Source organism: Pristis pectinata, chromosome 34, assembly GCF_009764475.1.
Source record: "Pristis pectinata isolate sPriPec2 chromosome 34, sPriPec2.1.pri, whole genome shotgun sequence".
Classification (NCBI taxonomy): domain Eukaryota; kingdom Metazoa; phylum Chordata; class Chondrichthyes; order Rhinopristiformes; family Pristidae; genus Pristis; species Pristis pectinata.
The window spans coordinates 12,822,630-12,840,140 of NC_067438.1; the positions used below are offsets into that span (position 1 = coordinate 12,822,630).

General features: G+C 47.8%; 1 protein-coding gene across 1 annotated transcript; it reads left to right on the forward strand.

Moving 5' to 3' along the window:
• Window positions 1-2,241: 2,241 nt before the first annotated feature.
• Window positions 2,242-15,860, forward strand: LOC127585958 (uncharacterized). Its single transcript, XM_052043714.1, has 4 exons — window positions 2,242-2,427; window positions 2,688-2,921; window positions 14,004-14,922; window positions 14,980-15,860. Exons 1-4 carry the CDS (start codon window positions 2,242-2,244, stop codon window positions 15,858-15,860), a joined length of 2,220 nt encoding a protein of 739 aa, XP_051899674.1.
• The last annotated feature ends 1,651 nt before the right edge of the window (window positions 15,861-17,511 follow it).

Consider the following 17,511-nt stretch of genomic DNA (forward strand, 5'->3'; position numbering starts at 1 on the left):
ATAAGAGAACTGTTCAATAGTCTTATCACAGTGGGACAGAAGCTGTCCTTGAGCCTGGTGGTATGTGCCCTCAGGATCCTATATCTTCTGCCTGATAGGAGAGGGGAGAAGAGAGAATGACCAGGGTGGGTGGGGTCTTTGATTATGCTGGCTCCTTCAGCAAGACAGCGAGAGGTAAAGACAGAGTCCAGGTAGGGGAGGCTGGTGTCTGTGATGAGCTGGGCTGTGTCCACAACTCTCTGCAGTTTCTTGCAGTCCCGGGCAGAGCAGTTGCCGTACCAAGCTGTGATGCTTCCAGATAGGATGCTTTCTATGGTGCATCGATAAAAGTTGGTGAGTGTCAAAGGGGACATGCCAAATTTCTTTAGCCTCCTGGGGAAGTAGAGGCACTGGTGAGCTTTCTTGGCCGTGGCTTCTACGTGATTTGACTAGGACAGGCTGTTGGTGATGTGGACAGGCTATTGAGCAGCTACAAGATGGAAAAGATATTAAAGGAGTGTAAATTTGTTCTTAAAAGAATAAACACCTTCAAGAATGTGGGATGAGGTGAAATGTCCGTGAACGGAGATGGTCAGCAGAGGAAATGTGGCTGCCAATAACAAGGCTGTTGAGTACAAACGAGCTGTGGAGAGTTGAATGAAAGGGACGGTTTCTTCTGATTGGGGACTGAGTAGTGGCCGCGGTCTCATCTGGGGTTGGTCAAGAAGTGATAAATGTTTGTACGTGGTTCAGGAAAATGTTCATCCATAAATTGGATGATACAGGTCACATGTGACTATGCAGTAAACCTCTGCTGATCCAGCACGTCCCATGCTTTGGTGGTGACACACTGGATTCTGGACCATTGGATGCTATTTGGCTGAATACTCCCATGCACCTTCAGTTGGCATTTTCAGACATTACACGGTAGTATAATACACTTTCCCAGTGAACCCTGTGAGGTTCAAGGGAGTTCGGGAAACGGAGGCTCGGTGAGTTTCAAGGGAACACAGGAGACATCATCCGGAGAGCAAGGTGCTGAATACCCGAGGTTTCCGAATCATTGGATGGAATCAAAAAGTTTCTGTAATTTCTGAATGTTGTCATTTTATGTCAGCACAGAGCTCCAAGCAATATCTGCGGCTTCAGAGAACATTACAAGACAGAAAAAGGCTCTTTGATCCACCGTGTCTGCACCGACCATGATGCGAATCCCGACATGGTCTCCCCGATCTGTGCCTCTCATAATTTTGTGTGTCACTCCTCACCCCTCCCCTCCCCCTCCCACCATCCCCACTCCCCTCCCCTCCCTACTCCCCTCCCCACTCCCCTCTCCACACCCATCCCCACTCCCATACCCCTCCGCTCCCTCCTCCAAACTCCCTTCCCCCTCCTCCCTCACTCCCACCGCCCCCTCACCGCACAGTCCCCCTCCCCGCTCAACCCCCTCACCCCTCACGCCCCACCCCCTCCCCCCACTCTCCCCTCACCCCCATTCCCCCACACCCCCTCAACCTCCACTCTCCCCCACACCCCCACTCCCATCAACCCCACTCCCCCCTCACCACACACACCCTCCTGCTCACACCCCCTCCCCCTCCCCCCACTTTCCCTCACCCCCATGCTCCCTCACCCCTCCCTCTCCACTTCCTCCCCCTTCTCTCTCCTCCACGATGACCATGGAGACCATGATGCGAATCCAATTAATTTGCTCTGCCTGTACATGGGCTGCATCTCTCTCTGCCTGTATATGATCTGCATCTCTCTCCACCTGTACGTGGTCTGCATCTCTCTCTGCCTGTACATGGGCTGCACCTCTCTGCCTGTATATGATCTGCATCTCTCTCCACCTGTACGTGGTCTGCATCTCTCTCTGCCGTGCCTTTTCAAGCGGCTGAGGAAATGACCCTTAAACGTTGCCATCGTATCTGCTTCCTCTTATTTGAACCTCGCCTAACGACTGTGGGTGCGGAGAGCGAGTCCTCTCCCACAACTCTGCGGCAGGCTTGATATCATCTTGTGTGTACAGGATGTGCATCGCTCTCATTTTCCTTCTGTGATTCGATGTTATTGAGGCCAATGTCACTGTTTCTCGGAAAGTCTCTTCGTGTAGAAGAACGAAACTGATGAATGAAACAGAAAGCGAATCTGCAGAACTGCGTCCCAGTCTGCTGCGGAGCGGGAACCCACTGCAGCCCTTGCACAGCTCCGGGACATCCTTCCCCTGAACATATCCCCACTTGCATCGGTGTCATCTCCAGGATGGTTGAAAGCGCCTCGGCTCATCAGAGCTCTCAGGACGGTGCTTTTCGTCAGTCCAGTGACGTTCCGAGTCCGACCAACCTGCTGAGAGTGCTGGAGGGGGCTGCCAGCGAGACCTTCCGTACCACTGACATCCTGCAGTCCCTCGTCAGCTTTCTCTGTGTGTCTCGGAGTGTGGTTATGTGGGTGTGTCTGTGTGTGTGGGTGGGTGTCTGTGTGTGTGGGTGGGTGTCTATGTCTGTGGGTGGGTGTCTCTTTCTGTGGGTGTGTGTGTATGTCTGTCTGTCTGTCTGTCCCTCTGTGTATCTGTGTGTTTGTGTGTGTCTGTCTATCTCTGTGTGTGTCTCTCTCACTCTGTGTGAGTGTATGTGCCTGTGTGTGTGTGTGTGTGTGTCTGTCTATCTGTGTGTTTGTGTGTGTGTGTCTGTGTGTGTGTCCTTCCACAGGGCCAGGACATCCTTTCTCTGCAAATCTCCCCACTTGCATCGATGTCAACTCCAGTATCTGCTGAAAGCGCCTCGGATCATCAGAGCTCCCAGCACCGGGCTTTTAATCAGCCCAGTGAGGCTCCGAGTCCGACCGACGTGCTGAGAGTGCCGGAGGGGGCTGCCAGCGAGACCATCCGTACCACCGGCAAGCCGCAATCCCCCGTCAGCTGCAGACAGAGGGGTCATCCACCAGTGAGTGACACGGGTTTATGTCCATCTGTTGAGTGCGAGTGAGAGTTTGTCTGAGGGTGTGTGTGTGTGGGGGGGGGGTGTTGTCTGTCTGTGTGTGTCTGAGGGTGTGTGAGGGTGCGTCTGTGTGTGTGGGTGTGTTTCTGTGTGTAGGGGTAGTTTGTGTTTGCGTGTGTGTGTGTGTGTGTGTGTGTGTGTGTGTGTGTGTGTGTGTGTGACACCAAGCGGGTCGTTAGTTTGAATGGATGTTCCCACTTGCGGGCGAGTTGAACAAACCAGCCCGTCACTTGTTCACTGACCGACGGTAAACGCTCAATAACAATCTGCATCCCGTGGGTTTGTTGTAGTCAGCAGTGTTCATGTCATATTTAACATCATAATGCTGCTCTCTGTGGTGATTTGCCTGAATATTATTGAACAAGCGGAAGCCTTTCTGAACTGCATTATTTTGTTGTGAACAGTCGAGGCGCGGAGTAAAACAAAGTACCGGGATGCACTGTGATGGCGGTCTGTTGGTTGATAAACGTGCAGAAAGTGACTGGTCGAGGAACAGTAATAACTGGTTTACGTCGATTACCTGAACACCAGATGCAAACAGGAACATTATTTAGTTCCTGCCGTGTGCAGCAGACATTGGTTGAGGGAACCGCTGCCCCGGGAGTCTCCGCCTCCACCACCGCCTCAGGCAGTGAGCGCCGGATTCCAACCATCCCCTGGTTTATAACAAACTTCCTGATTTCCCCGTAAGATCTCTTACTGCTGTCACAGAGAGAAAAGTTTCTCACTGTCCGCCCTATCTCTGCCTCTCAGAATTTTGTGTGCCGGGTTCGATTCCGTTCGCTGTCTGTAAGGAGTTTGAAAGTTCTCCGCGTGTCTGCGTGGGTTTCCTCCGGGTGCTCCGGTTTCCTCCCTCATTCCAAAGACGTACGAGTTAGGAAGTTGTGGGCATGCTATGTTGGCGCCGGAGGTGTGGCGACACTTGCACAACAATCGCCGCAAAAAGATGCATTTCACTGTGTGTGTCCGTGTGACTGATAACGAGATCTGATCTACAACAGGACTGGACAGGAAGGGCGTTCCCAATGGGAGCTCAGGACCAGTGTAACATATGAGCTATATATGAATGGCTGAGCTATATATGAATGAGATGAGGAGAAATTTCTCAAGGAGTTGAATATTGTTTCAGAAAGAATCAAGGGACAAAGGGAGTAGGTGACTCCAGAACAGCAAGGAGAAATGCAGTTGTTCTTGGGGATTCAATCGTGAGGGGAACAGACAGGAGATTCTGCAAGCCCGATAACGATACCGGGATCGTGTGTTGCCTCCCTGGTGCCAGGGTACGGGATGTCTCAGATCGGGTCCAGAGTATTCTGAGGGGAGAGGGTGAGCAGCCAGAGGTCTTGGTATGTGTTGGTACCAATGACATAGATAGAAAAAGAGAGGAAGTCCTGAAGGAAGATTACAGGGAGTTAGCAATAAGGTTGAGAAGCAGGACCTCCAGGGTAGTAATCTCAGGATTACTGTTTGGAAGGGTTTAAGCTAATTTGGCGGGGGAAGGAAACCAGGATGTTAAGATTGAGGAAGAGTATATAAAAACAAGTCCAAGATAGTGTGTAACAAAGATGGTAAGAGGGACAGGCAGTTGAAAAGACAGGGTGATTTGCTGAGAAATAGAAATACAGCGAAATCGGTAGCAGATACTGGTCTAAATGTACTGTACTTAAATGCACGTAGCATTAGAAATAATGTGGATGATCTTGTAGTACAGCAAACAGATGAAAAAATATGACTTTGTGGCCATCACAGAGTCATGGCTGAATGATGGATGTGATTGGGAGCTGAATGTCCAAGGGTACACGGTGTATAGGAAAGATGGGTGGGTAGGCAGAGGGGGTGGTGTGGGCCTCATGGTTAGCAATGATATTAAATCAATAGAAAGAAGGGACATAGGATCGGAAGAAGTAGAATCTTTATGGGTTGACTTAAGAAATGGCAAGGGTGAAAGGACCCAAATAGCTGTGATATACAGGCCCCCTAACAGCCGGGATGTGGACTACAAGTTACAGTTGGAAATGAAAAAGCATGTCAGAGAGACAATGTCAAGATAATTATGGGGGATTTTAACATGAAGGTGGATTGGGAAAGCCAGGAAGGTAGTGGATCTCAGGAGAGAGAGTTTGTGGAATGTCTACAGGATGGCTTTTTGGAGCAGCTTGTTGATGAGCCTACCAGGGGTTTGGCTGTTTTGGATTGGGTGCTGTGTAATGAACCTAGGGTGATTAGGGAACTAAAGGTAAAGGAACCATTAGGAAGTGGTGATCATAATATGATTGAGTTCAGTTTCAAATTTGAAAAGGTGAAGCTGAGATCAGGTGTGTCAATATTTCAGCGGAACAAAGGAAATTACTGTGCCATGAGAGAGGAACTGGCCCAAATTGATTGGAAGAGTAAGCTAGTTGGAGGGACGGCAGAGCAGAAATGGATGAAATTTCTACAAGAAATAAGGAAAGTGCGGGACAGATATATTCCAAGAAAAAAGGGTGTGAATGGAAACATGGTGCAGATGTGGCTACCGAGAGAGGTGAAGGCGAGAATAAAAGCAAATGGGAGGGCATACAAGGAAGCAAAAATTAGTGGGAAAACAGAAGACTGGGAAACTTTTGAAAACATACAGAAAGAAACTAAGAAGGTCATTAGGAAAGAGAAGATGAATTATGAAAGGAAGTTGGCAGATAATATTCAAAAGGCTACGAAGTTTTTTTTAAATATATAAAGAGTAAAAGAGAGACATGGGTTGATATAGGACCATTTGAAAACGGTGCAGGAGAGATTATAATGGATGATAAAGAGATGGCAGAAGAACTAAATGCGTATTTTGCATCAGTCTTTGCTGTGGAGGACATCAGCAATATAGCTGATAGTCAGGGGTCTCAGGGGATAGAACTGAGTTCAGTCAAGATTACTAGAGAGAAGGTGCTCAGGAAGCTAAATGGACTAAAGACTGATAAGTCTTGCGGACCGGATGAAGTGAACCCTTGGGTTCTAAAGGAAGTGGCTTTAGGGATTGAGGACGCATTGGTGATAATTTTCCAGGCATCAATAGACTCCGGCATGGTTCCGGAGGACTGGAGGGTCGCAAAGGTAGTTCCGCTGTATAAGAGAGGTGGTAAGGCAAGATCCTGCCTGACCAACCTATTGGAGTTTTTTGAGGAAATCTCAAGTCCAATGGATAAGGGAGAGGCTGTGGATGTTGTATATTTGGATTTTCAAAACGCCTTTGACAAAGTGCCGCACAAGAGGCTGCTTAATAAGATGAGAGCTCATGGAATTGCAGGAAGGATATTAGAACGGGTGAAGCATTGGCTGGTCGGCAGAAAGCAAAAGGTGGGAATAAAGGGATCCTGTTCTGGTTGGCTGCCGGTCACCAGTGGTGTTCCGCAGGGGTCGGTGTTGGGGCCACTTCTTTTTACGCTGTATATCAATGACTTAGATTATGGCGTAAATGCTTTTGTGGCTAAGTTTGCCGATGACACCAAGATCGGTGGAGGAGTAGGGAGTATTGAAGAAACAGGAGTTGCAGAGATACTTAGACAGTTTAGGAGAATGGGCAAAGAAATGGCAGATGAGATTCAATGTTGAGAAATGTGCCGTTGTACACTTTGGAAAAAGAAATAAACGGGCAGATTATTAGAAACATGTAAAACCTCCAGCACAATTCAGGCCCTTCGGCCCACAAAGCTGTGCTGAACATGTCCCTACCTTAGAAATTACTCGGCTTACCCATTATTATTCTAAGCTCCATGTACCTATCCAAAAGTCTCCTAAAAGACCCTATCGTATCCGCCTCAACTACCATTGCCGGCAGCCCATTCCACGCACTAACCACTCTCGGAGTAAAAAACTTACCCCGACATCTCCTTTACACCTACCCCTAGCACCTTAAACCTGTATTCTCTGCTGGCAACCATTTCAGCCCTGGGAAATAGCCTCTGACTATCCACATGATCAATGCCTCTCGTCATCTTATACACCTCTTATCAGGTCCCCCCTCATCCTCCGTCGTTCCCTGAACCTGTTTTCATAAGGCATGCTCCCCAGTCCAGGCAGCATCCTTGTAAATCTCCTCTGCACCTTTTCTATGACTTCCACATCCTTCCTGTAGTGAGGCGACCAGAACTGAGCATAGTACTCCAAGTGGGGTCTGACCATGGTCCTATATAGCTGCAACATTACCTCTTGGCTCCTAAATTCACTTCCACAATTGATGAAGGACAATACACCATATGCCTTCTTAACCACAGGGTCAACCTGTGCAGTTACTTTGAGCAACCTATGGACTTGGATCCCAAGATCCCTCTGCTCCTTCACACTACCAGGAGCCTTACCATTAATACTATATTCTGCCATCATATTTGACCTACCAAAATGAACCACTTCACACTTTTCTGGGTTGAACTGCATCTGCCACTTTTAAGCCAAATTTTGCATCCTATCTATGTCCCGCTGTAACCTTTGACAGCCCTCCACACTATCCACAACATCTCCAACCTTTGTGTCATCAGCAAACTTACTAACCCATCCCTCCACTTCCTCATCCAGGTCGTTAATAAAAATCACAAACAGTAAGGGTCCCAGAACAGATCCCTGAGGTACACCACTGGTCACCGACCTCCATGCAGGATATGACCCATAAACAACCACTCTTTGCCTTCTGCAGGCCAGCCAGTTCTAGATCCACAAAGCAATGACCCCTTGGATCCCATGCCTCCTTACTTTCTCAATAAGCCTTGCATGGGGTACCTTATCAAATGCCTTGCTGAAATCCATATACACTACATCTACTGCTCTTCCTTCTTTAATGCGTTTAGTCACATCATCAAAAATTCAAACAGGCTCGTAAGGCAGGACTCAAGCTTTTCAGCCTGCTGCAAGTCCTCACTACAGTCACCAAGATCTTTTTCCATAGTGAATACTGATGTAAAGTATTCATTAACTACCTCTGCCAGTTCTTCCAGATCCATACACACTTTCCCACTTTTGCACTTGATAGGTCCTATTCTTTCACATCTTATCCTCTTGCTCTTCACATACTTGTAGAATGCCTTGTGGTTTTCCTTAATCCTGCCTGCCAAGGCCTTCTCATGTCCCCTTCTGACTCTGCTAATTTCCTTCTTAAACTCCTTCCTGTTAGCCTTATACTCTTCCAGATATCTAACATTACCGAGCTCTCTGAACCTTTTGTAAGCTTTTCTTTTCTTTTTGACTAGATTTATTACTGCCTTTGTACACTACGGTTCCTGTATCCTATCTTAGCTTCCCTGTCTCATTGGAACATGCCTATTCAGAACTCCACACAAATATCCCCTGAATATTTGCCACATTTCTTCTGTACTTTTCCCTGAGAACATCTGTTCCCAATTTAAGCTTCCAATTTCCTGCCTGAGAGTCTCATAATTCCCTTTACTCCAGCTAAACGCCTTTCCAGTCTGTCTGTTCCTATCTCTCTCCAATGCTGTTGTAAAGGAGATTATGATCAAAATGCTCTCCCACTGAGAGATCTGACACCTGACCAGGTTCATTCCCCAATACCAAATCAAGCACAGCCTATCCTCTTGTAGGCTTATCTACATACTGTGTCAAGAAACCCTCCTGAACACACTTAACAGACTCCACCCCATCTAAACCCCTTGCTGTATGGAGATGCCAATCAATACTTGGGAAATTAAAATCTCCCATCATAACAATTCTGTTATTATCACACCTTTCTCGGATCTGTTTCCCTATCTGCTCCTCTATGTCCCCATTACTCTTGGGCGGCCTGTAAAAAACACCCAGTAAAGCTATTGCCCCATTCCTGTTCCTAACCTCCACCCCCAGAGACTCTGTAGACAATCCCTCCATGACGTCCACCTTTTCTGCAGCAGTGACACTATCTCTGATCAACACTGCCACTCCCCCACCTCTTTTGCCTCCCTCCCTGTCCTTTTTGAAGCATCTAAAACCTGTCCCTGAGATATCCAAGTCTCTGTAATGGCCACCACATCATAGCTCCAAGTATTGATCCAAGCTCTATGCTCAACCGCCTTGTTCACAATACTCCTTGCGTTAAAATAGACACATCTGAAACCGTCGGTCTGAGTGCGTCCCTTCTCTATCACCTGCCTATCCTCCCTCTCGTACTGTCTACAAGCTTTCTCTGTTTGAGAGCCATACGCCTCTTCCCCAGTCTCTCCAGTTCGGATCCCACCCCCCATCAATTCTAGTTTAAACTCCCCCCAGTAGCCTTAGCAAATCTCCCCACCAGGATATTGGTCGCCCTGGGATTCGAGTGCAAGCGTCCTTTTTGTACAGGTCATTTCTGCCCCAGATGTTGCAGGTATCTAGATATATTTATCTAGGTATATTATTCAGATGGTAGACAGGTATCTTGGCATATTATCTACAGGGGGAGAAAATTCCAAATACAGAAGTGCAAAGGGACTTGGGGGTCCTCGTGCAGGATACCCTAAAGGTTAACCACCAGGTTGGATCGGCGGTAAGAAAAGCCAATGCTATGTTGGCATTCATTTCGAGAGGTATAACGTATAAAAGTAAGCATGTGTTGATGAGGCTCTATGGGGCACTAGTGAGACCTCATTTGGAATACTGTGTGCAGTTTTGGGCCCCTTAGGAAGGATGTGCTGATGTTGGAGAGGGATCAGAGAAGGTTTACGAGGATGATTCCCGGAATGAAAGGCTGACATATGACGAGGGACTGTCGACTCTTGGACTGTACTCACTGGAGTACAGAAAAATGAGAGGGGACCTCATAGAAACATTTCGAATTTTGAAAGGACTAGACAAAGTAGATGTGGCTAGGTTGTTTCCCTTGGTGGGTGAGTCCAGGACAAGAGGGCACACTTAGAATTAGAGGGTACCCATTTAGAACAGAAATGAGGAGAAATTTCTCTAGCCAGAGGGTCGTGTATCCATGGAATTTGTTGCCACATACAGCTGTGGAGGCCCGATCATTGGGGGTGTTTAAGGAGGAGATTGATAGGTATCTAATTAGTCTGATCAAGGGATATGGGGAAAAGGCCGGGAATTGGGGCTATATAGGAATAGTTCAGCTCATAGGTGAGGTAGTGGAGCAGACTCAATGGGCCGAATGGCCTACTTCCGCTCCTTTGCTTGTGATCTTGATCTTGTGAGGAGGCAGCCCACCGCCGGCGTCACCAATTACCGGGAGGAAATACATTGGCGCTGGTTTCGCCTCTCAGCCTGAGGCGCCAGGCTTCAGCCGCCCAGATTAACACATCACGAGTAAGGTGGGCGGGATCTGATGGAGCTCTGGCCAGTGGCAAACTGAGGATGGGCTGAGTGAACACAGAGCATCGAACACTGCAGCACAGCAACAGGCCCTTTGGCCCACCATGTTGTGCTGAACCAATTAGGCATTAAATGCTGAACTAAACGAATTCTTTCTGCCTACACAATGTTCATATACCACTATTCTCGGGACATTCATGTGTCTAAGAGCTGCTTAAACACCTCTGTCCTATTTCCCTCCACCACCAACCCAGGCAGCACATTCCAGGCACCCACCGCCCGGGTCAAGAAATTGCCCCACTCCTCCCCCTTCAACTTTCCCCCTCTCGCCTTAAATGTATGCCCTCTGGTATTAGACATTTCGAGCTTGGGAGAAAGATTCCAGAAGTCTACTCAATCTGGGCCTTTCATAATCTTATAAACCTCTATCAGGTCTCCCCTCAGTCTCTGCCGCTCCGGAGAAAACAACCCAAGTTTGTCCAAACTCTCCTCATTGCACGTGACCTCTAATCCAGGCAGCATCCAGGTAAACCTCTTCTACACCCTCTCCAAAGCCTCCACATCTTTCCTGTAATGGGGCGACCAGAATTGAATGCAGTACTCCAGACACGGCCTAACTAGAGAATTATAAAGCTGCAAAGTAACTTCCCGACTCTTGAACCCAGCGCCTCGACTAATAAAGGCAAGCGTGCCGTACACCTTCTTTACTGCCCTGTCAACCTCTGCAGCCACTTCAGGGAACTATGGACTTGGACCCCAGGATCCCTCTGTACATCAACACTAAAGCTTACCTACACTTCCTTCTTCTTGACTCACCCTCTCTTGACATCCAAGGTTCCCTTACCTTGCTATCCTCGTCCTTCCTTCTGACTGGAACAGGCCTGTCCTGTACTCTGTGCAGTTCGGCTTTAGACACCCTCCCCATGTCAAATGTGGCCGTGTGCATAAACAGCTGTTCCCAAACATCACTCCCTAGTTCCTGCCTAATACTCTCGTAATGTGCCCTGCTCCAGTTGAATAATCAACTGAGTGATTGGTTTCCATGTGCAGAAACACACAGGGGCCAGGTGGCCAGACCCTTACCTTTAGTTCAGCTGGAGGTCTCGGTGTTCTCATATCCCAGGGCCAGCCCAAGCCCGGGACCGTGTGGGACACTCTCACTGGTGGAAACCCTCATCTGTAACCAGGACACAAGGTCCCATTGCTCAGGAACTTCACTGGGAGTGCACCTTGGTGGGACCAGACTGTGATATGAACAAGTTCATGTCACCAGTATTTAACCTCAATCAATTGCACCCTGATGTGGCAAAAGCAAACACTTTTTCAGAAGGCTCCATCACTTGCAATTGATTGGGGTTAAACACTGTTGACATTAACTTGTTAATGGTGCATTTGAGGAGCAGATTCAGACAATGGAAAATACAGAGAACTGAAGTTTAACAACAGTCCCACTTGTGGATATAAATTGCTCCAGTGCTTCTCCTTATTGTATCCATCCAACAGATAACGAACACTCGTTCTCTTCAGCCTCAACTCTAAATCCAAAGCCTGGCTCCTTCCATTTCAATGTCCTATACTCTCTCTCTCTCTCTCTCTCTCTCTCTCTCTCTCTCTCTCTCTCTCTCTCTCTCTCTCTCACTCTGAGTGTTTCGCAACAGCTCACTGCGTTTTTAATTTCTCATCTGCCCTCTTGCTATCAATCCACATCCTCCAGCCGCTGACCCTACTCCTGGAAACTGCTTCTCTTCCATCAAACTCCTTCCAGAAAGAACCACCTGAGATTCCAGTGTAGATGTAGGACTTTTGGCCACTGCGCTGGTCTCTGGGATGTGAAGTCACTGACCTCTCTCGCTGAGTATTTCATTAAAACAGAAAATGCAGGAAACACTCAGTCGATCAGGGAGCATTTGCGTTGAGGGAAACAAGAATTTATATTTTAATTCGAAGGTTTTGACCTGAAATGTTAAGATGCTGCCTGAACCACTGAACGTTTCCAGAACTTTCTGTTTGCATTTCATCACTTAAAATAGTTCCACAAATTTAGCCGAGAGAGTGTTAGTTTCACAGACTTTATAAACAACGAGATCAAGTTTCCTCACTGTCAGTGTTAGACATAAAGCTGTGAGCTGCTGGATTGGTCACCCCGGCATCTGGATTAATAGCCTAGAACATGTGAGTAGTTTTCTCTGGGGCCTCAGAGGCTGAGGGGAGGGCTGATAGATGGAAGTCAAATTATGAAAGGCAGAGATCGGACAGATTGAGTACCAGGGTGGTAACGTCAAATAGTAGAGGGCAAAGGTTTAAGATGAGAGGGGGAAAGTTTAAAGGAGAGTTCGGAGGCAAGTTACTTTCCACAGAAGGTGGTCGGTATATGGAACACGCTGCCAGGGAACGTGACAGAAACAGATCAAACAGCACCATTTCAGAAGGCTTCAGGCAGATAAATGAACAGGCGGGGAATAGACGGATAAAGACCATTTGCAGGCAGAGAGGATCAGTTTGTTTGGCATCATGGTCAGCACAGATATGGTGGGCGGAATGGCCTGCTCCTGTGCTGTACCGTTCCCTGTTCTATATCACTGCCACACCAGCAAATCGAAGGGCTTCTGGAGATCCTCAGTTCTGTGACAGGAATGGAAATCTGGCCGGGGATGTTCTGGGGACAACCGTGCACATATGTGGGGGAAGGTGCTCAGACCGATGAAAGGAATATTAGCCCGGAGATACGAAGGCCGTGTGCAGAGGAGAGGGCGGGGAACTTGTTTCAGGGGTGGAATAACACCACGGTCGGTAACTGAGAGTGACCGGATCCGAGGAGACACAATGCCAGCCAGCACGGGGAACTGGAAGGGAGGTGTGGAGTTCAGACTGGTGCAGACGGGGGCCAAGGAAGTAACTGATGGATCTCACTGGCAAGATTAGCTGGAGAGTCTCTTACACTGCTGTTCAACCATGTACATGGAGACCCACTGCATGAGATACCCATCTCACTGTACACAGGGTCAGTGATACTGATCACATTGTATATACAGACACTGATATGTCTGTACAATGACTGTACTGATGTGAGATACAAATCAGTGAGCTTAAAGAAAGCGCAGGAAACAGAAGCTGGTGAGTTTCAGCTTGTATGCTTCAGGCCCGCAGTCCAGACCCTGGCTCTGTCCACATGCCCCATATTTGTGAGGGCTGTTGATTGGCACAGCCCAGGCTGCGGGAGTGTGTACTGAGGGACGCGCTGAAGCTCAGTGCAGCCAATGCAAAGTCTCAGTGGGGAAGGACTGAAGTCCAAGCTTCTTCTGTTCTTCTGTCACTGGAGACTATGTGCTGGGGTTGTCATCAAACCTTCTCAAAAACTACAAGCTTCGGAGCACTGAATGCTGCTCTGTGTACAGAAAGTGCTCATAGTACAAATGTACAAAACTGATAGCAGTGAATGTATGGACTGAACGACACCAGGAAAGACATGCAATTTTTAAAAATTTCTCGTTCATATTTTTATACATGGTTTCAGTTTGCAAAACCTTCTGGATCCTGGCTACCACCGCACACGACTTGTACACTTCCAGTAATATGCAGTCGACCTCACGAATAGACAGATCTGCAGACAGTGAGGACTCATGAGCAAGCAGATACCGGATTATCAGTGTTTGAGTGTATTATATCCAGAGCCCGCTCCCGGATACTTCATCTCTAAACAGGAGCATCTGTAACACGTTGCCTGATGTGTGCCGACTGAATTCACCTTTTTATTTATAATTACATTTTCTGTTTCAGGTCACAGCAGTTGGGTCCAACACGAAGAGTGGACTGTGGGAGGAAGGAAAGACAACAGACAGCCAATGTCACTATCATTCAAAGGCTCTGAAACCTAATGCAGTCAACAGAGTCCGAGTGTCTGCTGACTGTGGAGAAGCAGGTTCCAGTGCACCAACTGAAGCAGCTTCAACAAAGACAGAAAATGAAGCAACCAGAATAGCCCAGAAACGTCACAGAGAAACCAAATTAATATCCAAAGGACACCCTTCCATTTACAAGCTGAACCTGCGGAAGGAGGTGCTTGATCAGTCCGGACACCTTGCGAAATGTTCCTTTGGAAAACGCAACATAAAATGCACAATTAAGACAATTATGGTTCTGGGAGCAACAGGGTCGGGGAAAACGACCCTCATCAATGGGATGATCAACTACATCTTGGGCGTGGAATGGACGGACGACTTCAGATACACGTTAATACACGAAGAGACAGGAAAATCCCAGGCTGAAAGTCAGACATCCTCCATCACTGCCTACCAACTCCACCATCAGAAAGGATTTAAAATCGATTACTCTCTGACTATCATTGATACGCCTGGATTCGGAGACACCAGGGGGATAAGCCGAGATCAACAGATCACTGACCACATCCGTGAGTTTTTCACCTCCCCACAGGGTGTTGATCAGATCGATGCCGTGTGTTTTGTTGTTCAAGCCTCTTTGGCTCGCCTGACTCACACACAGAAATATATCTTCGATTCAATTCTTTCTATTTTTGGCAAAGATATTGCGGAGAGCATTCATATACTGGTGACATTCGCAGATGGACAGTGTCCTCCCGTTCTAGAGGCTTTGCAAGTAGCTGAAGTACCGTGTCCCAAAGATAAAAACGGTAGGCCAGTACACTTCAAGTTTAACAATTCTGCCATATTTGCTCAGCGTCCAGACTCTGGAAACTCTGCAAACATGGGAAGTGTCGATAACAGCTGGGACACAGAAGAGGATGATGATAACTTTGATGCGATATTCTGGAAGATGGGAGCAAACAGTATGAAGAAATTCTTTCAGGCTCTGACTACAATGAAAGCAAAAAGTTTACGTTTGACCAAAGAGGTTCTGAAGGAACGTCAGCAGCTGGAGGCTGCAGTGGAGGGTTTGCAAAAAAAGATCAAAGTCAAGCTGACCAAAATGGAGGAACTTAGGAAAACGCAGCAGGTTATCAACCAACACCAGACCGAACTGGATGCAAATAAAGACTTTGAGTATGAGGTTGAAATTACAGTTGCAGAACAGGAGGATATCAGTGGGACTGGAAATTACATAACCAACTGTCAGAAATGTCAATTCACCTGCCACTATCCCTGTAAAATTCCTAATGATGATGAAAAAAGAGGATGTGCAGCAATGGACAGGGATGGGAACTGTGAAGTCTGTCCCCAAAACTGTGTCTGGAGTGTTCACTTCAACCAGAAGTACAGGTTTGAGTATAAAACAAAGAAGGAGAAGAGAACATACAACGAGCTGAAAGAAAAGTATGAGAAGGCCAATGGTAAGAAGATGACAACACAGAAAGTCATGGAGGCACTTGAGATTGAGTTAGCTGAGGTTCGGAATGCAGTGCTGGAGCTGATACAACAATTATCACAGAGCATTAGAAGACTTGAGGAAATAGCTCTGAGACCAAACCCGTTATCCACCCCAGCTTACATTGACCTCCTGATTCAGTCTGAGAAAGATGAGGCAAAGCCTGGGTTCATGGAGCGAATTCAGGCACTGCAGGAGGTCAAGGAACGGGCAGAGTTAATACAGAAAGTTGCCAATGGAGAGATGTCAGCAGAGGATGTGAAGCAAAATAGAAAGGGATCTCATGGACTGTAAAATGCATTAGGAAGACATAGACGGATGTGGTAACTTAGTTCACTGGTCACGAGCAAACATTCCAGCTGTTCCCAAGGAGAACCGGATATCTCACTTGGCCAATAAACAAGTCTCTCATTCCAATTCACCCTCCTTCTCCTCCCCCATCTGCCCACAGTGTTTAACGCCACACCTTCGGTCCTCAACGCTCCTCTCCTCACCCCACTGGCCGGCACCCACCTCACCTGGGTCCAGTCACTGCCAGAGGTTCACCTGAAATTGCTTCCCGTCCCTGTCCCTGTCCACTGGTCCCTGTGGACAACCCCGAGAATCCATCCACATCCCTCCTGTTCCCCATCTGTGTCCCGCCCCTTGGAAATAACACCGGAGTCACAGTGTCCATTTCCTGTGGACACAGGCTGCCCCCAGCTCCACTTTCCCACCTCCTCCCTCCACCCCCACTCTCTCCGTGCTGGCAGACGACACATTCCCCCATCCAGTGCCGGATGACGGGAAATCTTCTCCCAGCTCTGTGCTGCTCCCGGGCCACTGTCAGAGTCTGACCCACGGGCTGGTGGGAGGGGTGGATGTGTTCCATGAAATGCCCAGCAGAAAAATGCAAACTGGGAAAAATAGAGCAATATTTTCCGTCAAACGGCATAGGAGGCCATTCAGCCCACTGAGTCAATGCTGGTTTCAAAGCAGCATCATCAATCCCATTCCCTTCACCTTCCCTGTGATCTACTCTCTGCCAAATGCCAACCAACCTCCTCATTCTCCTGATAATGAAAGAGAATAAAACCGCAGATGATGAAAACCTGAAAGAAAACCAGCAAATGCTGGAACCACTCAGTGGGTCAAGCAACATCTGCTGTGACGGAAACAGTTAATGTTTCGGAGCCTTCAGAGACACGTGGAATGTCTCAACATTGGAGCAAATGCGACACAGGGAGGTTCTGATAAACGGTCAGGACCTGAAACGCTAACTGTTTCTGTCTCCCCAGATGCTGCCTGACCTGCTGAGTGTTTCCAGCATTTCTCGGTTTCACATTAGTTCTCCCATCCCATGTTTCCCCAAGGAAAACAAACCCAGACTAATCAGTCCCTCTCAGTAACTGAAATGCTCCGTTCCAGCCAACATCTGCTCTGCACCCTGCCCAATAAAATCACCTCCTTCCTGCAGTGCTGCAGTCAGAACTGCTCACAGTACTCCATCTGTTGCCAGACCAGTGTTTAATAAACTGCATTGTAACCTCTCTGTTTTGATCATCGATGACCTGGGGTATGGAGGCAAGTATCCCTTCTGCTTTCTCCACTGCCGGTCTGTGCCTTCAGGGATCCTTCACCTCAAGGATCTTCACCTCACTGCCTTCACCTCACTTTTATCTGCGGCAAATTCTACCTGCCTTCTCTCTGTCCATCTCACCTACTGTACAATGTTATCAGTGTTACCAAAGAGCAGCCTGCTGACTGTCGGTTGGTCACAGGCTTCAATCACAAACACAATCCAGCAGCAACACCCACTGACTCCTATTACCTATTCGATTTTGGATCCAATTTTTTCTGGATTCCTTGGGCTCTAACCCTTTGGAATTCTTTCCCATGTACGAGCATGTCAAAGACTTCAATAACCCCACTGCCCTCATCCAATACACTTTGTTACCTCTTCAAA